Source organism: Pogona vitticeps, chromosome 4 (genome assembly GCF_051106095.1).
Source record: "Pogona vitticeps strain Pit_001003342236 chromosome 4, PviZW2.1, whole genome shotgun sequence".
Classification (NCBI taxonomy): domain Eukaryota; kingdom Metazoa; phylum Chordata; class Lepidosauria; order Squamata; family Agamidae; genus Pogona; species Pogona vitticeps.
Window position 1 is genome coordinate 62,379,947 of NC_135786.1, and position 23,659 is coordinate 62,403,605.

Here is a 23,659-nt window from a genome sequence, read left to right on the forward strand (position 1 = left end):
AACTATTCGCTGTGAACAGAAGATAGACCTACCAATCACAAGTCTGCAGCCCCCACTCTCCAAGACCTGTTTTCCTTACACAGGGGACTTGACTAGCAAATGGCGAGCCAATTGCAGCTCATTGATAAAATGCTTAGTTACAGGCCTTGCCATGCACCCCATTGTGCAGCTCATCACTTAGGTGCAAAAGACAGCAGCAAGTTAAGCAAACTTCAGATAAATATGAAGGGGATTCCAGCCAATGTATACTTTTCTGGGAGCAAGGTGGGGAGGAGACATGGAAACTGTGTTCCTCCATCTGCTAATAAATCTCCAGGAGTTTTCAGATTCAGTTTCCTGCTTCATTTTGGACATTCGGACATTAAAATATGACAATTCTGTAGATTTCTTGTTTCTTTTATTTTTCTTCCCTTTGCCGCTCCTGGATGAGACAGATTATCTACATCCATTTCAATCTGGCTTCAGGCCTGGTTGGACAGAGACTGCTTTGATCACCTTGTTGGATGACCTACACCAGGAATGACATGGGGAGAGTGTCCAGGTTGGTTCTCCTGGACCTCTCAGTGACGTTTGATACCATTGACCATGGTATACTTCTGGGCTACCAGAAGGATACCACTGTCCCATCCCCTATCTGGAATGGGACTTGAGAGGCACTGTTTTATGGTAACTCCAGTCCTTCCTGGAGATGTCAGAAGGTGCTGTGGGGGGACCCCTGTTTGACACCCTGACCGTTGGTCTGTAATGTTCCTCAGGGTTCTGTTTTATCCCCTATGCTATTTAACATCTCCATGAAACCGCTGGGTGAGGTTGCCCAAGTTTTGGGGTTAACTGTTATCAGCATGCAGATGACACCCAATTCTATCTCTCCTTGCCATCTAAATCTGAGGAAACTGTTTCAATTCTAGATCAGTGTCTGGTCACAGTAATAGGCTGGAAGAGAGCAAATAAAGTGTAAATTGTATACAAAACAGAGGTATTCCCAGTCAGTCAAAAGGCAGAAATATGGACTCAGACTGTGTTGGATGGGGTTGCATGCCCTCTTAAAACACAGGTGCACAGTTTGGGGGTGCTCCTGGATTAAATTCTGAGCCTGGATGCCCAGTTTTTGGCAATGGTTAAAACTACGTGTCAGCTGCGCCTGTTCCTTGAAAGGTCTGATTTGGTCATGGTACACACGCCTTAGTTAAATCTTGGCTTGATTACTGCAATGTGCTTTATGTGCTTCCAAGTGTTTGGAAACTCCAACAGGTCCAAAATGCCACAGCCAGATTGTTAATTGAGGTTAACTGGCTGCTGTAATGGGAGTTAGGAAACATCTAACTCCCATTACAGCAGCTCCGTTGGCTGTCCATCCATTTCTGGGCACTACTCAAAATGTTGGTTTCAACCTATAAACTTCTAAATGGCTTAGGCCCAAGCTCTCTCAAATACAGTCTCTTCCTTTCCCTTCAGACAGACTTTCTTATAACTGGTTGACCAATGGATTAAAAAAAAAGGTGGGGATTATTGTATTCTGTTATCTTACTTGCATTTTTTAGTATTGCTCTTAGGTTATGAGTTTTAATATATCTGTTGAATACTTTTAAAAATATTGTAATAATTTATTATTTAGCTTTTATCTGTTTATTTTAATACTATAAGCTGCCTTGAATCCTCAATAGAAGGGTGGCATAGAAATATTTTTAATTATCTACTTCATTAATGAAGCCACGCGTTGTGAGCAGAATATGGGATGCAGACCGCAGGATATGCGGGGCACAGCTTCACTTCGCACAGGGCTTAGGGGGCTCAAGCCTGCCCTAGCGGCGAGCGCATCTGCCCTAGAAACCCTCGCCCTAATCCTAGGTTTGTGGAGGGGGGGGGGAGAGGCGAGCCTGCAGTCTCAGGAAAAGGCATTCCGTCCTTCTGTGAGCACGACTTCTCCTTCGGCATCGCTTCTCCTGCTCCAGGACTCAAGCCCTAGAAGGGGAACGGAGAACAAATTCCGAAGCAAAGTCCTTGCTTGCGTGAAGTCATTCCTGTGGATGTTGCAAACGGTGCAGTTTTCACGGACAGCTGCGATGCAAACAAATGCACTTTCTTCTTGACGGAACGTATGCAGTCGTTCCGGAGAAGGGGCACCGAACGATCGCGTTAAACGTGGAACATCAGAGGCAGAATATAGAACAATACCGGGGGTGAGGTGGGGTGGGGTGGCATTCAGAGATGTTCCCTCTCCCCCACCCCCCGCGCCCCGCTGGAGATCGACGAGGGCTGAAGCCAGGAGAGGGCAATTGTTCCTTGGGCTCGAAGCCGGCTGAATGAGAGCGGCTCCGCTCAGAGGCAGGACCCACGTGACACAACCCCCCCCCGGCGGCCACCCCCCCCCGGGCCTCTGGGGCGGCTGCCCACGCCGTGGTGCCTGTCCGCCCGCTCGCCCGCCCTCCGCCCCCCCTTCTCCGCCGCAGTCTCCTCCCTCCACCGCCGGCCCCCCGCCCCGCTCTCGCAAGCAGGCAGGCACGGGCGAGGGCTCAGTGGATCGGACGCAGCCATGGCGGAGGGAGGCGAGGGAGAGGAGCTGCTCCGGCCACCGCTGCCTGCCGCCGGGTCGCCGGGCCCGAAGCGCCTGTGCTCCCGGGTGGAAGGGGCAGCAACAGCAGCAGCGCCGCGCGCGGGGCTCTGCCCGGGGGGTCCCCTCGGAGCGGCTGTAGCGGCCGGCGTTGGGGCCGGCGGGGCTGCCGGAGACGGTGGGGCGGGCGCCGGGGTGCCTGGGTGCTGCCCGCCGGGCGGTCCGGGCGCGGGCCCTGGGTGCGGGCCGGAGGGGCGTCTGCTCCCTCTCTTGCAGCCCGAGTCGCTGCTGGACGCCGCGGCCAAGCGGGTGGCGGGCAGCTGGGCCTTCGAGCGGGTCGAGGGCCGCTTCCAGCGCATCCCGGAGCCCGTGCAGCGCCGCATCGTCTACTGGAGCTTCCCCCGCAACGAGCGCCAGATCTGCATGTACTCCAGCTTCCAGCCCGGGCGACCCGGCGGCCACGGAGTCTCCGGAGGCGGCGGCGCGGGAGCGGCGGGCAGCGGAACGGGCGGCGGGGCCCTTGGAGAGGACAGCCCCGCCACAACGACGGGCTCCGCCGCCCCCTCGGGCGCCCCCGGCTCGGCTCCCCTGCCGGCTCCGGGCGTCCCCGCCGGCGCCGCCGTCACCGAGGGGCTCCCCTTCCGCAGAGGCATCCGCCTGCTGGAGACAGGCGCCGTGGACAACGTGCTGCAAGTGGGTGAGTGGCGGAGAGAGAGCGAGCCGCCCGCGAGGGAAAGAGTGACTGAGCGAGTGTCAGTGACCTCGGGGGCGGCGGCGGCGGCGGCGGCGAGGAGGGACCGCCCCCTTGTGCCCTTCTCCTCCGCGTGCCACGGCTTCGCTCCCCCGCGCTCTCTGCCTTCCTGCCCCCCTCCCCCTTTCTCTTCCTCCGTTTTCTCTTTCCTCCTTTTTTTTCTCAATTCCATTATTATTATTATTATGATTTCTCGCCCGCCGGCCGCCTTGTCTCCCGGCAGTTTCACCTCCTGTTCTCTATACTCTTTGCCTTCTTCTGGCTGCTCTTCCATCCTCAGCCCTCCTGTCAAATTCCATTTCCATTCCTTACCCTATTCTGAATAGCATCCTCTTTTCTCTCCCCATCTTGCTTCTTTCTGTCCGAGACCCCTTTCCCCCCTTCCTTTTCCCCGTTTTCCACTTTCTCTTTCCTCTTCCCTTCTTTATTAGCTGTTTCTACTTTGCTCTAAGAACCTCTCCCCCCCCCATCGCAGCCTTTTGTCTAGTCACTTTGTTATTTGACAGTATTTTCCTACCAGCACCCCTGAGGGGCGGAGGTTGGTCGAGGCGATGGTAGGGTGCCCCCTTTTCACAAAGGCAAGCTCTGTTTTGTAGCACACTGAGAAACTACTAAGCTTTTTTTTCTCTCTTTTTCTTTTGTTGTTGTTTGTTTGTTCATGAGGCTCATGTACCTAATGAGTGGGAGCAAAAGGTTGAGAGGAAGTTTGCAAAAGGATTAAGCAGCTGCCAACATCCAGCAAGATCCGTATTAAAATACCTCTGATAAGCATAGTCTGTCTACCAAGCTCCTTTCCTCCATCCCCTCAAGTGATACAAGGACTAGATGAGGAAGGGAAATAAGGTGACCCCCCTAAACACAGGCACACGCACACGCACACGCACACACACACACACACACACACACACACACACACCCTTTGGAAGACTATGTCTGCGGAGAAAACTGGCTAAAGTACCTTGGCTCACACGCCCTTGATCCTTACCTTCCAAAGTCTCTGTGTTCAGAAGTCTTTTGCCATGAAAGAAAATGATGTTTTTTTAACCCGGATGCTTACAATTCCAATTGACTCCAGCAAATGGGATTATTTAAGAAATGGGAGGAGGTTATGAGAGATGTTCAACTTGACCAGTGCCTGCATACTATAGGAGTTTTTTTTCCCTATTCAATGTCCTATGTGAAAGCTGAGAATGCTAATGATGCCTTTGACTTCATTGACACTGCGCACAAGATTTGTTATTGCTTTTCTTGCCAAGGACTTGTAAGTGGTAAAGGTTGTTTTCCTTCTGTCTTAGTTACAAGTGAACTCTCTTTTTTATTTATTGTATACAATAATCTGCTCTGTATTGTTAGCGAAGGTGAATAAAATGAGTCTTCTGTTCCCATTAAATTGGCATTTTTTTCCAGCAGAATTTGTTTTGCAAATGTGAAATGTAAATTCATTTTGTGTTGAGGCCCAGGGCCATACATTCTTAAGCCTCCCACCCAACTAAGTACAGTGATAGAACTTAGTGCTAATTTGAAAATTGCAAAGAGTTTCAGAATTTTAAGAACAGTGTCTTTTCGCAGAAACCTTCATTTTGCATTCTAACTTTATTGTTATTTAAAACCAAGTTAAATCATATGAGTTTCTTTACAACAGTGAGCTGTTGGTTTGGGGGTGGCATTTAATGCCTCTATTTAAGTTAAGAACTGGACAGTGACAAGAAATAATATTATAACAATGAATTTATTCTGTTAATTTCTCAGAATAAAATATGTCACTTACTGCAGCAATTACTGTCTTACAGAATTTAAGTTTCGTTTGTACTTCAGCAAAAAAAAATGTAGTTTATTAAAATTTGTCTCAAAATATGTCTGAAATCAGAAGGATATTTTTCAGTGCGTAACTCAGTGACATGTGGATGTTATAACTGTAGTTCTCAGGACTTACCTTGTACCATGAGTTCATTAGAACTGAAATTCTGAATGGGCTTCATATCATTATGATAATAATACAGGACATAAAGTGCAGTGTTATAACAGACGCACCTCTTAATATTTCTTGCATAAGAGGTCTACTGTACAGTCTGTGGTAATTTGTTCTGTATATTATTAGTAGCATTTTCCTGTGGCAGTTCCAAAAGCTTCCTCTTAAGATGCTTATTTTTGAAATACGAAGGCAGTAGAGATTTTGTAAATGATAAAGAAGAATTTCAGGGAAATGATGAAGGAAGGAAAGCATTAGGTGAGCAAAGGTGTATTATTAATTCAACAGCTTCAGAAAAAGCCATTCTCTAGCTTGCCTTATAATTATATGGAAAGCATGAATATGTATTATGCCTTTACCATCTCAAGGAGCCTGTACTAGCTGGAGCAGTGTACAGAGACTTGGAATAAGTAACATGATGCCTGATTTTGTCAGGTACCATCTCACATAAATGCAAAAACTAGATGTAAACTGATCCTTGTTCAGTTTCAGTATATGGTTTGCTTTTTGAGATCATGTCTATGGTGGGAGCGGAATGGGGAGTTTTTCTTGCACTACATATCATGGAACTATTTTGTAATGTATGGATTGCAACCTTCGCAATAAATGACAACAAAGAAAGGTTGTCAACTTATGTTGATGCTCCTGCCCCCACTCTTTCAAAAGTTTTCAAGCCATGGATAAATGCATGACAGAGGAGGAGGAGGAGATGAAAGACTGCTGATTTAATAGGCGAAGGAGCTGATACATATTTGCATAATACTGTAAGCCCCTTCCTAAAGAGGAGCTGAAAAGATAATTTAAATAAACTGAAATGCACTGAAATTATGAATGTTTATCTTGTGCAGATGGTGGGCATAATGCTTTCCATATCTCTGCTAGTAACCATATCTACTAATGCATAAGGTAGCGTAAGTCTAACCAACAAAGAGGCTTGTTGATCTTAGAAGCATTTTGATGGAAATTGGAACTTTTGACGCTGGGATACTGTGAGAGTCTATCTAGAAAAAAAGACTGTGAACGCTAAATAAAAAGATTTGTTAATTTAGAATGCATTCTACATGTCTGTATATTCATAATATGACCCTACACAATCCAAACAATGTATTCTTTGATGCTTGTCTGTACCCTTTAAAACTACTGTACAGTATATGAATGTAAAATTAATATTATATGAAAGCATCCAGTGGCATTTTTAAAAATCAGAGATAGGTGAGGAGGGCTGGTCAGAGGTTTTCCATATTTAACATTTTATTGCCTTCCATTTCTGGATATTCAAGGAGTGTACAGTACATGACCAATTACTAATTCCTTCATCTTAGTAAAACTGAAGTACAGTTAAGCTTGAACTCACTATGATCCTTAAAGTGATTCTTCTATTTTAGTAAGCTCTTAAATATAACAATCTTTGTCCTTTTTAATACATTTCTGTTTGCACGATAAGGTGTGTTTAAGCTTATGTGGCAGGCAGGATCATATTTAAAACTCATGTTGTGTCTGTCCCAAGATACCTCATTGCTTTCAGCTCTTGTTATCTGTTTTGTAATTTTAAAACATTATCCATTGTCAGGATCCTTGAAAGATCCAAATACAGCAACATGAATTTCTAATAAGTTACTTCATATAAATATTTGTTTAAAGTTCACAAGAAAAGTATTTTTTCCTTATAGAATGTTATTTATCAATTTTGACTGCTGACTGATTCAGCGTTATAGAAAATGTTACTACTTTATAAGTTAGTTAGTTAGTTAGTTAGTTAGTTAGTTAAATAAATAAATAAATAAATAAATAGATAAATAGATAAATAAATAAATAAATAAATAAATAAATAAATAAATAAATAAATACTTTGTAATCTGATCTAATGTAGTTTTGGCCATTGGTGGTCATTCATGCTTCTATACTCAAATTATCTCAGTTTTACATGATAGGCTGTAGGTATTTATTTGTAATTACAGTACGATTTCAGCCAAGCAAAGGTACCTTCGCACACTGTCAGTCATCATTACAGTATCTGGTTTAATAATATAGCAGGCAACAACCTGGAAACCTGAAATATACTGCGTTATGTTTCCTGCAATGCTGGAAGTTTTACAGAGAGGTTTATGTGCATTGCAGTAGAGGTATGCCCTCCAGTTGTCAGTTTGTAAAGAGAATTCACTTTTTGGTTATTAGTGCAATCTGAAGAAGAGTTAAAATAATATTGGTTGGGTCCGGAGTACGGATGGAGTCCTATACACAGTGACTTTTTTGTATGCCCTGTGAACTCTGGGACTTATTTCTAAATAGACATGTCTAGGTCAATGCTTCTGCTAATCCCCTGGAATTCAGTGGTATCTGTGTTCAATTAAATGTAGCTTAAAATGGGCCTGGCTCATTGTAATTGGCTGTATAATGATTCTACATGTGCAATAGTGAGCTGGATCCAGGTTATCTGAAGGGTTGCATCTCCCATATGAGACTCCCCAGGTTTGAAGATCCATCGGGGAGGTCCTTGCCTTGATTCCACCACCTTCTCAAGTTTGTCTAGTTAGGACATGAGAGAAAACTTTTTGTGCGGTTGCATCTTGGCTGGGAATCCCTTCTTTTGGGAAACTGTGTTGGCTTCTCTCTAATCTCCTGCTAGTAGGTGAGAGTTTGCAAAGAAAGTAACTTTCAGTGGGTTGTGTTGTACTTTTTTATTTTCTGAAATATTTTACATTGTTTTAGATCAGTGGTCTTTTAATATTATTATACTTACAGCTGAATTTTAAAATACACATACTGAATATTTTTAAAAAAATATATCTATTAATCTTGGATCATTGCATTGGGAGAAGAGTGGTATGTAAATTAAATGAATGAATGAATGAATGAATGAATGAATGAATGAAAAAAATTGCTGGTTGAATATTGGACATAGTGAAATTTATGAATGAATATGTTTATGATCATTTTATAACTTTGCCTTTGGTTGATCTCTTACAACTGTGCAGCTTATTTGGTAATATATGCCATTTAATTTTGCATTAATTATCCTGTGTTGGGGACAAGCATTATTGCTAAATTGAGAACAGGTGGCTTTAAGATCTGCAATGTAGGAGATTTTCTGACTTGCTTTCACTGTTATTTTTTTAAACCAGCTAACAACATTATTCATTAAATCCAGGTTGTTGTCTTTATTATTAAAGGTAAAGGTTCCCCTTGATATTTAGTCCAGTTGTGTCCGACTCTAGGGCATGGTGCTCATCCCCATTGCCAAGCCGTAGAGCCAGTGTTTGTCTGAAGACAGTTTCTGTGGTCATGTGGCCAGCGCAACTAAACACAGAGCGCTGTTACCTTCCCACCGAGGTGGTACCTATTTATCTACTCGCATTTTTATATGCTTTCAAACTGCTAGGTTGGCAGGAACTGGGACAGGTCGCGTGGATTCAAGCTTACAACGGCTGGTCTTCTGACCTTGCAGCACAGAGGCTTCTGCGGTTTAACCTGCAGCGCCACCACGTGCCATCTTTGTTATTATGTACTTGCAAAAATAATATGTTATTACCATATTGTTGCTGTTTCTAGCAGACCAGGAAAATATTAGAAAGTATATATAATTATTCTTTCCTCTCTCTCTCTCTCTCTCTCTCCCCCCGCCAGAGAGTTTGAAAGCATGTAAATATATATATTTACATATATATATATATATATATATATATATATATATATATATAGAGAGAGAGAGAGAGAGAGAGAGAGAGAGAGAGAGAGAGGAAAGAATAATTCCCTTGCCATTTAAGATTAGTAAGAGATTGACTTAAAATCTGTCAAATGCCTGTAAAATGATTTATGTGTCCTTAAAAATAACACTTGAAAGTAAATTAAATAACTCCAGAGTAACTTTCTAACTACTTATGACATTTTCTGAAATATTGTAACTAAGTATTAATTACATTGCTTGCTATTGAGAGATAACTGGTTACAAGCAACCGTGTTACTTGTAGCTACAGTACTCATGTTTCCCCGAAAATAAGACAGGGTCTTATATTAATTTTTGCTCCAAAAATGCATTAGGGCTTATTTTCAGCGGATGTTTTCTTTTTTTTCATCTACAACAATCTTCTTTTATTCAAATATAGTCATGTCATCTTCTTCTGGTTGCTGCATAATGGTGGAGGGCGAGGTTTCACTTAACTGGGGCTTATTTTAGGATCGGGCTTATATTATGAGCATCCTGAAAAATCATACTAGGGCTTATTTTCAGGTTAGGTCTTATTTTCTGGGAAACAGGGTCGCTATTTCTAAGCTTTGCTTTTTTCACGAACTACAAATATGGTTAAAAGTCAAAGTAACTTTTTGTATCTTCAGGTTCTCTATGAACCTTTTGTGAAACCACATTGATCTTTTTTGCTGTCTTCCACATTTTTTTCTTGTTAGAATTGTTTGAAGTTGTGCCTTCAGAATTTCCTTTTTAAAACCTTCCACTGATCTTGGACTCCTTTAGAGTTGTCTTGAATTTCTTAAAATTGGCTTTTCTAAATCCAGTTTATACATGTGGCTGCACTCTGCTTTTGTTTCTTTTGAAATCCAGACCTCAAGTATAACATAATCACTTTCCCCCTAGAGTTCCCCTTACTGCCACTTCTAAGTCATCTCTATTGGTTAGAATCAATTCAAGGATGGCTAATCCTCTAAATTTCTTCCTCCATCTTTTCTGGGATAAAATTATCAGCCACACAAGCCAGGAATTTCTTGGAAGGTCCATATTTGGCAGAATTTATCTCCCAACAGATAGGAGGATAATTGAAGTCTCCCTTTACTACAACAGAACATGTGTTTGAAATTCTTCCAATTTGTTTTTCAAAGATTTGAACTGCTTCTTTTCCTAGGTTGGGCAATTGGTAGTGTGTGTGCGCATACACATGCACATACACATGCACACACAGAGGACATTAGATGCATATATAGATTTATCTTGTTCTATTAAGCTTTCACTGTAAAGTTCTTACATGTCAAAACTGAAGGTTTTGAAAAGAAAAGGGTGCCCACAATGTATACTCTATGCTGTGTTAAACAGATGAAATGAAACAGATGAGAAAAAGAAGAAAGTCCTCAACTTTGCTCTTAGCATGAGTGCAATATTGCTTCTTGGTGTGTAGTCTTAATGACAGACAACAGGAGTACTCATGCCTCCTAAGTGGTTTGTGAATTGCTCCTGAAACCCTAATCTACAACACATTCTGAAATAAGAGCCATTGATTTTTAGTGGACTTTACAACCCATAAGTGTTTACGATTATAGTCTGAATTCTCTGTACTCTTGGATGTTTGAGTCAAACTCAACATACATCTTCTTGTTGAATTGAGTTGTGCCATCCAGTGTGGAGCTAAGCATGATTATGTCAGTAAAGGTAATGTACTCTTCATTTCTTTCTAAAAATCAACAGATAGTGCAAGGAACCTCTGTTTCAGATTTTAGACAAAAATAACTTATTTTTGTTGTCCTCTGGAAACAGATTTCTTGGCAAATAGTAATAAATAACTGATCTGTATTAAATGCATATTTTCCTATGAAAACTATGTAGATTTTCTTTCTCTTAGTAATGTATCATATTTGACACTCTTATTATGTATTTATATTATTTATGTGTTATTAATTGAACAGCTTTCCTAAAACTCAAGCCACTGTTGTTACAAAGGACAATAAGAGGCAAAATCCTATTGGGAAAAATGGTGTATATAAGGGCAACCATGCTAGTGGTTTTCCCCACTAAATTGTTGCTGACATGTTGCTGGGTGCACAGTTGTTTGTGCAACTGTTAGATGCAAGGGAACATGAGAGATGGCAGAGTGGACATAGAATTGCTTGCACAATTTGCCTTAATGCAATCACATAAGGCAATATTCTAAGAAGTTGGCAAATAGAATAATAAATATAAACAGGAAGAATAAACAGGAATAAAAATTGTTTTGGCACATATTGTAGCTCTATATTTTAATAGCATGTTCATATAACTTAAAGTAGAGATTTTGCGTTAAAATAAAAAGACCTATTATTATATTCCATTTAAGGTTTTAATCTCACTTTAATTTTATAGGGGTCAAGCTGTGGTGTAAGTATGAAAGAGTTAGCTTTGCTAACAAGAAATCATGTCATTGTGGCAAACAGACATCTTCTGTGGAGTCCAAGAGTAGACACTTTTCCAGCCTAATTACTGTTTGGGGTGAGGAGAACTTTGGGTAGATAGGGAGCGCACACATACACACAGAGAGAGAAATAGAGACATCTGAATCATGCCTTTTGGTCTTAAGAGCATACAGTATCTGCTATTTATTAAAGGAGGCACAAATTACTGTCTTAGGTCTCCAGTAGGAGAGAATGGAGGGAAAAAAGGAAGGATAGATAGATAGATAGATAGATAGATAGATAGATAGATAGATAGATAGATAGATAGATAGATAGATAGATAGATAGATAGATAGATAGATAGATAGATAGATAGATAGATAGATAGATAGATAGACAGATAGATAGATAGATAGATCGATTGAGAGAGAGAGAGAGAGAGAGAGAGACAGACAGACAGACAGAGAGAGAGAGAGAGAGAGAGAGAGAATATTGCATTGAAACTGATGACAAATTGCTGAATATGTTAATGACTGCCAGAGAGATCAAGGCAAACAATGATAACTGAAAATTAAATTATTTTAGGCTATGTGCAGATATGTACATAATTTGCATTGTGAGCAAGCTGTAGATCTTCTCTCAGCACTCCTCAGAGACCCTTTTCTCAACACAGAGTTATAATGGGAACTAGCTAATTTTGCGCTTAATGCAAGAATGCAGAATTCAGCCCCCTGCTCTTCCATGCATCTGCCTTTTGTTTCTCCTTGAAGACAGCGGAAAGAGTGGGGAGCAGGGAGTAGGCAGCATGGAACCATGAACATATGTGATACTGTGAGAATCTGAAAATTGCAAACTTGGTTCAGTTTAAATGTATAAATAAGTCCTATTCACTTGTTCCCTAGACAGATGAGCCCAGTGTGCTTAGAATGGAGCAGCTAGCCCACTCTACCATCACTTTCTGTGTGTGTGTGTGTGTGGGGGCTTTACACATGAGCAAGAACCTCCTTGTGTGTATGCTTTATGCTTGAGTGAGAACTCTGAAAAATTATGACTAAAATATAGAGAATGTCTGAACAGGTCTTATGAAGGATCTTTTCCTAATGGCACAGCTCAATATTGGTGTGTGTGTGTGTGTGTGTGTGTGTGTGTGTGTGTGTGTGTGTGTGTGTGTGTGTGTGTGTGTGTGTAATGTTTTACCTTTTCTCCTATGCCCCTTGGCTTTGTGTGTCTGAAGCCAGTGCCTCAGTTGTCTCACGTTTGTTGCAACTTTTCTCTGAAGAGGATACAAGCTTCAGACAAGATCCAATACTATGAGGAATGTACAAGAGAATTGGTTTTCTTTCTGTTTTCTGAAAATATGAACTCTGCAAGGACTGATTGGCAAGGTCTTGTGATAATCATGAAGGATTAAGGAATTTAGTTTGGCTTTAGTTGCCAGCAGAATTTTCAGGATTGGGGGTTTGCCTGAAACAGTTCTTAGACAAGCAGGAGACCAGTTTGGGAGTCAGTCAGGTTCTGAGTTTTCAAAGAAGTGTCTGTTTCAGTCTGTGGAAGCATTAAGAGAGAGAGAGAGAGAGAGAGAGAGAGAGAGAGAGAGAGAGAGAGAGAGAGAGAGAATGGTTGTGTCACCTTAAAAACTAACTGCTCTATGTTAATGTGAACATTCCGGGATCAAGTTCACTTTCTCAGAGTGAGATTATATGACTATTATATTTATACATGGCCTCATGACCAGGTAGGGATACGGATAATGGATGAAGTGACAGTGGTTTGTTAGTAAAAGAACAGGTTATCAGGCTGTGATTAATTTCAGTCTGATGTGCTGTGGACATGACACAGAAAGGTTGAGCTGCATGTTGCAGTCTATGTGGAAACAATAGCTATGGGGTGTCTTCTCCATTCAGAGTTTGTAATGTTTAGGGCTTGGTTGCATGGGATCATTTGGAGCAGCCTGGTATGCACTAAATAGGGTTGCTTGGGATCGGGTAGAGGCCGAGTATCCGATTTGGTGTGATCCTTGCATCCAAATGGCATACTCACCTCAAATGACTATTTGGTCTGCCTGCCTGTTGAAACAACAACAAATCTCCTTTCCCCCTCCTGTCTCCTGTTGCTTCTGGGAGGAAGATTTTATTATTGAAAAAAAATTGTAACTGGTACAGCACATTAAAGTAAAGGTAAAGGTTCCCCTTGACATTTAGTCCACTTGTGTCCAACTCTAGGGTACAGTGCTCATCCCCATCTCCAAGCCATAGAGCCAGCATTTGTCCAAAGACAGTTTCCGTGGTCACCTGGCCAGCATGACTAGACATGGAACGCCGTTACCTTCCCACCGTGGTGGTACCCATTTATCTACTCGCATTTTTACATGGTTTCAAACTGCTAGGTTGGCAGGAGCTGGAACAAGTAACGGGAGCTCACTCCATTGCGTGGATTCGATCTTACGACTGCTGGCCTTCTGACCTTGCAGCACAGAGGCTTCTGTGGTTTAACCCACAGTGCCACCACGTCCCTTTGGGGACATTACTGCTGCCCTAATTAGTAAAATTTTTTTGCTTCTTCACCCTGTTTTGGGGAAGAGGAGAGAAAGGAAGATTTACATCTACTTAGCATGTGTTATGTTGGTGTGTCAAAAATCTGCTTCCTTGCTCCCCCTGGAGCCTTCCACTACCAGGAAGAAGCATTCAGTTTTTCTTTTCTTTTCTTTCAAACTGAGGCAGTGCATAAGTGATGCCATAGTATAGTGTTTACTTCCTCTGCCCCTGCATGAAGCAGAGGAAGTATTTAATTTATCAGTATCAGGAAATGGCTAAGCTTTGTTGCTAAGCCGCTTCATGATATTGGCAAATGGACAGTGGAAGGCCGGTTGACAGTCGTAAATTCACTTTGGTTCATTTCCAGACACTGCATGCTCTGAAAACAAACCAAAATGGAATTATCCTACTTATACCAAAAAAGTAGAAGTCTCTAGGAGGGATCTAGAAAGCTGAGGGTAGGAATCCTCTGAGGATGGCCTGGTTTGCTCTAGCAATTTTGTTGTGTGATCACTGAAAAAATGAGCAAATCAGACCATGACAACAGTGGACCAAACCGTGAACTGAATGCCTATCCCAACTTAGTGCCTCCTTGCAATACATTAGCTAATAATTCTTATTGTTCACACTTAGCTTGGCCAGAGGTAGTCCAGTGTATCTGGAGAACAGAGAGCACCAGTTTGGGAAACTGCAATTTTGTGCTACTCAAACCAGCAGCTTCCATTGAAACTATAGAGAATATTATGGGACGTTTTCAGAGCAGGTACCGCAAAGATGCCACCTGTAGTGGCTATAAAATGTAAACGGACGTGAAAAAATGGACTTGTCCACGAAAGTTCACATTGAAATACAGCAGTTTGTTTTTAAGGTGTCATGTTTTTGTCTTCTTTATTTTTTCATTTTTGGTTTGTTTTTGCCTGACATAAAATGTAAAGTGGTGATAAATTCAGCATTTGGTAGGCCTTTAGGGATGGACAGTTAATTAAAACTTCCCCTTCAGGATCATAGTCTCACTCATTGTACTTTGGAAAGCCTGACGTACAGTGTGCTACTGTAATGTGATTGTTTCTAATCTATGGTTCTTCTGGTTCATCTCTATTAGGAGACTGGTGATGCCCATTCACTATTAACAAACAGGTTTTTCAGGTTTTTGTATCATTTGAAAAAGCTCCCAAATCTGTTTGAGCAGAGGTGATAATAGAACAAAAGAAATAGATGTTTACTCATGTGAAGTAAAGCCTTTACCTCTCTTTAACTAATTTCAATTGTGTGCACTATTGTCTGAATCCAGAGGCCTGAATAATCTGCCCTGTTGTTTCTGCATAAAGATTTGCAATGAAAATGTTGTCAGTCACTCAAATTACATTGAATAAAGTGACTAAATGCAAAAAAGTACAGGGCCCATGCAGGAGAGAGAGATGGAGCAACTGTAGCTTACTAATATTCAGTTCCTGTGCAACTATTGAAGGTGCACAGCTCCACAGCTTTTATTAATGATTTCTGCAATATTAGCTGTCACAATCATGGGATTCACTTCTGACTTGGTATAAATTTATCTTGTTTTCTTCCTGGCCAATCCCCATGAGAATGGATTGATTTAAATGGAGGGTATTCCAAACACTTTCTGTGGAGTGAGCTCAACAGTGAGACTTGCTTCTCAGCAGTGATTTAGGATGGGGCTGTATACAGTATCATATTTTAAATCACCAACTGGAAATACAGTGGACCCTCGACCTATGGAATTAATCCGTATTGGAATGTTGGCTGCAGGTTGAAAAGTCCATAGGTCGAGGTCCATTTCCCATAGGAATGCATTGAAAACCCTGTAATCCATAACCCGCCCAAGAAACCACCCCTCAAAATTAAAATAAAGACACCTTACCTGTCTGAAGCCTTCCAGGGGGTTCCCTGCCACCGCCATTGCTGCTGCCCGAGGCCTCCGAGGGCATCCCTGCCGGAGGCCTCTCAGAGGTCCCTCTCTGCCACCATCGCCACTGTCCGAGGCTTCTGAGGTTGGCATGTCGAGTCTGTGCGCATGAGTGACACGCCCCTCACGCTCATGCGCGACACGCCTGCCTCTTGGGTGAGCCGGGGGGAGGCAGGCTCACAAAGGAGAGCAGGCAGGCTGTCAGGGTTGTGCGAAACCCTCCTCGCCTTGCCCCATCGCCCTGCGCTCCTGGCCGGTTGCAACAAGGAGGTCGCTAGTGGCCCATCGCTCGGTGCTGCTTGGGGCTACTGCCACCACTGGTGCTGCTCCTTTTGCTGCTGTGACAGCTTGCCTTCTCCTCCTCCCCTCCGCTTCCAGTGGGCAGGCATTTAACCTTCCCTGCAGAGGAAGCCCTTTTGCTCACCCAGGGATTGACAAGGAACTAATTCTCTCATCTGCCTCCTGCTCATCTCCTGTGTAATGGCCCATTAGCTCTGGGGGGGGGGGGGGTGGCAGTGAGAAGCCTGAGCACCCTCCCATTCCGGAATTGGGCAGGTTCTGGTTTACTATTACTTGTACTTGTGGAATGTGGAGTTGTGCAGAGTGCATATAATCGGGTATTCCCCCTGGCTGAATCACCTGTACTCATTGAGCTGTTTTGGAAGGGATTGGAAGTTGCACGGGGGGAGCAGGGGGGAGGTTCCCCTCATCTGGCTAAGCCACCAGTGGGGTGGTAGCGGGAGGAGAAATGTACTCCAAAGAATCAGTTAAAATACATTTCTCCTCTGTCTTCTCACCTGCCTTAGCTTTCTCTGAGTCCTTGAACTCCTGCAAAGCTGCTATTATCACCCTGTAATACTCCTTTGGACTGGAAACTGGCATGGGTGTGTGGGGGGCTATGTAATCCAAAGAGCCATAAGGGTTCTTCGTATTAGTCGACTGGGTGAGTTTGGATGCTCCCTTGTATTTCTCTGGCTGGGCTGCAATGCATCCAACATACTTGAAGTGATCCTCATCCCCCTTTTTTGTCGCCTCCTCGGCCCATTCCACCAACCCCTTCAGTGTGTCTGATGAAAAGCTGCTGTCAGAGGGCCACAGAGGCGACAAAGAAATCACAGTAGGCCAAATTTGATGGAATAATTTAATCATGTGCCTCTTTGTCAGCCCAGATCGCCTGCCCACGAGCTCTCTCCAGTTCTCCAGAACACAGCTGAGAGGCGTCCCCCTTACTGGGTGTGCGTTGCCTGTGCACGTTTCCATGCCTCACAAGTCTCTCGACCTGGCCAGGTCTTCATCTAAGGGTGCCGGGGGACTCACACAACCCACACACGTGCCACAAACAGGCCCCTGTTCACTGCGCACTGGCTATCACCCCAAGGTGTCGCAGGCCACAGCCCCAGCACAAGGGATGAGGCGTCTTTACAGCCAAGGGGAAGCCACCAACCGGACCCCCAGGCCCCTTCAGGGGGCACCATCTTTCAGGTCACCTCCCTTTGGAGCACCGTCTTTCAGGTCACTCACCTTGGAGACCAGGTGGTGGGCAAGATGAAGTGAGCGGCCTGATCCCTCCGTTAAGGATGCCGAGGATCACCGGAAAGACCGGCCAATGCACCAGATGTTACTGGCCAATTTTAGGTTCAGGCAGAGACACAACCGCTGAACCAAAGGTCTGATTTAATTTTAGATAGCAAACAGCAAGAAAGATCAGCTGGCACTTTCCTTAAAAGCAGAGAAGACCCCGAACATATAGAGTACATACATTTTATAATGATACAGACAAAGAGCAATAAAATGCTACAATTCTATTGGTCAATTTTACCCCAACTTTGGGTCCAGTCCCTCACTGAGTAATTGATACCCACCACGCTTATCTGTTGGTTACATATAGATATGTATGTTGTGCCCTCATCTCTCCTTGACCTGGGCCCTAGATGTGCATGAAAGTCTGGGGACAAGAGTACCCATTTCCCTTATTGGTATGTTTATGTGTTTTCTTCCTGGGCCCTGATATATGACCTTCAATACTGTGAATCACCTGTGAATGTTACAACAATCATTGCCGGCTTCCCCCTACAAGCATTCCGATGGTGGGCCATCTGTTACATCAAAAAGGTCGTTGGGCAAAGTTACGTTGTTATTCTATGTCAGCCACAAATACTTTTGAGCTAGGTGTGAATGTTTCAGGGTTAGGTCTGTACTTTCTCTTAATGTCTTGTCAGTTCTAAAATGTAGTTTCATCTTTACTCGGTATCAATACAAGTTGTAATCCAACAACATCTCAAGGCTGCATATTTCTCACTGATAGTTTAGAAACAAACAGCGCAAGCTTATTCATGTGCTATTGTTACATGTTAAGTTGCCTCTGACTTACAGCAACCTATGAATGAGCAATCTCCAAAATGTTCTATTTTCAGCAGCCCTGCTCAGCTCTTGTAAATGCAAGTCTGTGCCTTCCTTTATGGAGTCAATCCATCTCATATTTGCTTTTTCTCTTTTCCTGCTGCCTTCATTTTTTCCTAGCATTATTCTCTTTTCAAGAGAATCCTACCTGCTCATGTTGTGCCCAAAATAAGCCTCTGTTTTGTAATTTTTGCCTCCAGAAATAATTTGGTCTTGATTTGCTCTAGGATTACTTGTTTGTCTTTCTGGCGGTCCAGGGTATAGTCATGTCTATTAAGATAAAAAATTCACTGAATTTGGTTAAATTTGGTTAAATTTGGTTAAATGGCCATCTGATGGCAATTAAAAACTTCAATCCAGTGGGGGCTGTGTGTTGGCGGTACTGTTTCCATCAGTAATTGAGAGGGGGAAATGATCTCTCCTTCCCATTGAGGACCCTCTTGTATCTCCAAGACTCAGTCCAATGGCTAGAAGACCATTGAGAGTTTTGAAATTTGCTTAGGGCTCCAGAGGATTGAGGAAATGTTCTTTTGCACTAGTGCTATAGTAACAATAGGACACATTCTTAAAATAATGGATCTCTGTTTACTCTTGTGCCCATGTGCAAAAATGCTAACCAAAGTAATTCACTTGAAGATTAAGGGTGCACTTCTGTCTACGCAATGTGGCTGAGGGTTGTTGGCTGAGTTGACACAAAAGCCAGGTTGTTCTTTGTTAAATCCAAAATGTTCTCAGGCTAGTCAAGTCAGAAATTCTGTAGCCTTACCCTAACCATGGCCTAACTTTGTGCTGGCATGCTGGGCCTGAATCGGAGGTGGGAAGGCTTTGAATGTGGTGTCACTCAGCTCCTCCCCTTTCTCTGTTCCTTTTTGGCTCTTCCCCCAGCAGTTCTGAGATTACCCAGTGAAAGGAGATTGTACCAGCACAAGAGACTTCTACCCACTCCAAACCTACTGCAACCAATGTATCCTTGCATTCAGATTGCAGCGTAAATGCCCAGAAACAAGACAGGTAAAACAGTGAGAACAGTATTTCTCTATGAGGATGCAGTTTAGCCAATGTTAAACATTAAGTTGTATTGATTTCTATGAGAGAATACAGCAATGACATTACACTCTTCCTTTGAAGTTAATGTGCCCTAGATGTTCATATTGCTTCTTGACAGTCATAAATATTCATATTTTGCCCTTAAAATTTTGATATTTTTTCCCTTGGTTTTTTTCTTTTACATGGAAAAGCTTACTTTGACTCAGTGTATTTGATAGAGTTTTAAAAGGTTAGGAGTTGACTTTAACATGTTAATTTGTATTAAAATAGGATTTAAGATTTAAACTGAGGTATCTTGGGAGAGAGACACTTTATGTAACTGCAGTAATTTTTTAAAAATCTCATTTATGGATTAAAAATAAGCATAATGGCCTAAATCCAGATTATACTCACAACTAGAGTGGACCTATTGAATTACCCCCCCCCCCAAAAAAAACCCTGAATAGTAAGTCAGTACTTTTGTAAATCCTATTGATTAATTGGCTCTGCCTTAATTGGGAATGTCAATTGGATTTAGTTTTACTTTTTAAAAATATACATTTATCATATGATTTTCAGAGATGTAGTCAAGGCACATCATAGGTTAAGACATGAGAGAAACCTCTTTATACGATGTGCCCTGGCTGTATTGCTGAAAAAAAATTAATATAACAAACAAAGCATACATTATTTTTGATGAAATACAGAGTTCTTCCTGTGTCCACACAAACTTGTGGGCCAAACATCAGGGTCCATGTAAATGCAAAAAAACCGTATTTGAACTAAACTCTGCCCCCTCTTTTCTGCTTGCTAAAGTTGGCAAAACTGGGAAGGGGCATTCTGGGAGACTGGAAGGAAACAACATTTGGTATTATTTAATGGGCAACTGTCACACAGGAGATTGTTGAAGTTACAGAGCTTAAATATGAACCTAAGCGACTTTACCTATGGTTGGAAGGCCTGCCTTAAAAACCCTCCCAGTAGATGTTTAGTCATAAGTGATGTTGAACTTGGAAACATCACAAAATGCCTAGTCACCTTTGTGTGATGTCTCACATACATTATTAAAAGGGGGGAAATGCTAGTTTCTAATCCAAAAATGAGGCAGAAGTAAATTTGGAAGATGGCAGGTCCTTGTGCCATCTGCAGCATGTAAGGATCAAACCTAAAACCAGATGAAAGTTGCTAGGTCAGGAGTTTTCCATTCCATGATATTTCAAACCCTGAAACCTTGAGAATAAATTCTAAAATCTGAATGTTAGGGTCGAATTCTGAAGACCTGGCAACCTTGTTCTTTGTAACAAGGTCTGAGAAAGCCTGTCCTTACATCAGATGTTTTTCTTGACCCTTCCCTTCCTGAAATTCACTCTGGTCTTCCTCATGCATCTGGCTGGCCACCCTTTTATGTCAGTGCTTCATGCAACCCTTTGCTATACCTGCCTGCCTTTTCAAGCTCTCTTCCCATAAAGATTCTCAGCTTTTCTATCTCCTGAATACTGCCACCTTTCCAGTTCCTTCCTGCACCATCTTCCCCAAACGAGACATACGTTTTTGTTCCAGCTAAGCCATCCCCTTATATTTTTTTTGTAGAAGACACTTGCATATACCTTTCACCTCAGCATTTAGAAGGCAAAATAAACATACCACACAAATTCCAATATGATGGGGCCCCCGCAGGGGATGGGATCTTTTTGATGTTAGCAGATTTCTAAGAAAGCACAAGAGGATGAGTATGTTTCAGTATGCTACTATATCACTCCAAAAACAATAGGTTCCTTGTATACCTTCACAGTGAGGAAATTTTAGAGTGTCTTATGTGAATAGAGCATCTTGTGTACTTTATTTATTTAATGAAGATGAGCACTCATTTTTTCCGTGAGGCCAAATGACATGAATGCATTTGAAAACGCATGAGATCCCTTGATAGTGATGAACACTGAATTGAGAAGAGTTGCATCATGCAAAGCAGTCTTTGAAAATAAAACAATTTTAAGCTGCTGAGTACAAGAAATAAACAAATACATCCATAGGTTATGATAGGATCATAGTCTTTTGTCTTGCATCTACATTTTTTGTTTTGTTTTTAAGTGCACATTTAACTATTCATTAGCTTTTAACTGTTTGAGAGCAATTGATGCTGAAGCCTTTCTTTGAGAGAGATGGGGGGGGGGAGTCACATTTTGATTATCAGAGTGGCTAGGATTTTGTTTTAATAGGTCACAATTGATGTTAGTGAGCCTTTTTACGCTGCTTTCCTTTTAAATTAGAAATAAAAAAACAAATGCATTGCATTCATTTATACTTGGTTTCTCCCTTCCACCTCAGTAGGATTCTGAGCAGCTGTGCTAATCCACACACAGCTGATGACATCCTCCAATCAAGTTTCCTGCTACTAAAGGGAATAGAAATGTCCCAGTGTGCCTGAGAAGGAGAGATTGGGTTTTAGAGATCATTGATGCATTAGAGAGGGTGTGTTCTTGCCCCGGTCCTCTGCTTTGCCTAATTTTAGTTCAGTGGCTAGGCAGTGAATTGTGTGGGACTGCAGGAAGAAGTAGAATTAGTACTTTCCTCTGAATGAGTATTTCTACGATTTGAAGATGCTGTAAAGAAAATGATAGGGTGATTTGCTCCCTCTGAATCATCTGTTCAAGGTTATAGACCAAATAGTATCTTCTTTAAGTTCTGCAAAACATAACTTTCTTGCATTATTCTTGCAATAAATGAGGGTTTCCCTAACTGTCTTTCTTTTATATACATACAAATACACTTTCCTTCTTTTTCTTCTTGTAACACAGAATGCTAGTTTTCTTCTGTACTGCATCACCTGATCAGATACAGCATATTTTGGAGTATGTTCCTGAAAACATGGTGCTTTTGCACTGTGAAGCTTTACTTGTGCAGGAAGGTACAGGCAATCCATGATTTTTATTTAGCACTGTTAATATATATATATATATATATATATATATATATATATATATATATATATATATATATATATATATATATATTGCTAGGTCTCCCAAGAGGACATGCTGAAATCACTTACTTGGGGCACTCTCAGTGTATTCTGTGAAATTTGTATTGTAAAGATATATGAAACTCTGACCTTTTTCCTACTGTAGCATTTTCTTATTTTGTTATACCTGTATTCATTTTGCATTACTCTGTATTATCAAAGATTCTATAAAATACATTTCTGTATGACCTTTTTATCTTGCAGGAAGAAATAGGTTAAGCTATTTCTAAAAGAAATGATGAAGTCAGCAAAGCTGTGTAAGGCTCTGCTTTCACATGGCTGGGAGAATGTTAAATGGACTTCGGTTTAGGAGACAATATCTACTTAAATTAATCTTTGTCAGAGACAAGTCAATGCAGACAATTAAAATAGTGTTGCCTTTTTCTGACCTTATTACCACTCCCCTGCAAGAAAGCACCTTTTACTGCTTCCTTAATACAATTACATTTTTGTACCATTTGTTATATTTACAACAGTCTCATTAGATACTATTAGAAGGAGGTTCTCAAAAAAGAGCTTTTAAAAAATAGTGTTTGTGGATATGGTCTCTTTGCTTTGGAAATATGAGAAATGGGCATGTCAGCTGTCATTCCTTCCAACTGTGTATCCATTTTCAGTTACCAATATTGGAAGGCTAGGATACTGCAGTGATAAGCAGCCACACCCCTTTTAAATTTTTTAATATGGAAGCGGTGCTGGGGCTGTATTGTTTGTTGCAAAAGTTCTTCCAAAGTACTTACTGCACACTACAGTCTTTTTCTCACAGATGTTTAAGAAGGTGAAAAAGTCTGGTGTTTTATGTTTATTTCATGCCAACAGCAAGACTAAGGATCTTTTGTACTTCTCTGCCTTTGGCCATCTGCAATCCTGTACATGCATACAACATTCGTTTGGAATCTGGTAGGTTCTGTACAAGATTTGGATTCAGAAAAATCTTTCTTTCCCAAAACCCTCAAACAGCAGGTTTCCAATCCCCAGAGAAATAACATTGGCGGTGTGTGTACAAAGGAAGCAAATTTACCAAACCCTCATTCTTAATCTCCTAGATATGCACCTTTACATACTGCACATCTTCTTCTGCTTTGCATGTTCCACATTTTCAGAATTCTACAATTCTTCTGATACAAAATTCAAAATAAGAACTGGAAATGAAGGCCTAGTCTTCTGTGGGCAGGTTTCCCCATGCACGCTCAGTGCACTGTATCACTGTTATGGGAGACGTTGTTTGCACCAACTGTACGGCCTTTTCCTCCTTTGCTTTGTGGAACAATTTGAACTCTCAGCTATGTTTCCTCTCTCAAAAATAATGGGCAGCCTGGAAAAGGGCATGAGCTTTTCTAGTAATTGTGCAGTGGTGTATACAAAATCTACCGTTTTAAAGGGAGATCAGCA

General features: G+C 41.8%; 1 protein-coding gene across 2 annotated transcripts in view; it reads left to right on the forward strand.

Annotated features, from left to right (window-relative positions):
• Positions 1 to 2,497: 2,497 nt before the first annotated feature.
• The window catches only part of ZSWIM5 (zinc finger SWIM-type containing 5), a 134,675-nt gene continuing 113,513 nt past the window's right edge, over positions 2,498 to 23,659 (forward strand). Inside the window, exons 1-2 of one of the 2 annotated variants that reach the window (XM_078392842.1) lie at positions 3,142 to 3,248; positions 19,111 to 19,233. In XM_078392842.1, the coding sequence (XP_078248968.1) occupies positions 19,215 to 19,233 (19 nt within the window). In that variant the 5' untranslated portion in view covers positions 3,142 to 3,248; positions 19,111 to 19,214. Of the gene's footprint in view, positions 3,249 to 19,110; positions 19,234 to 23,659 lie in introns of both variants that reach the window. The other variant, XM_072997558.2, reaches the window with a different exon arrangement.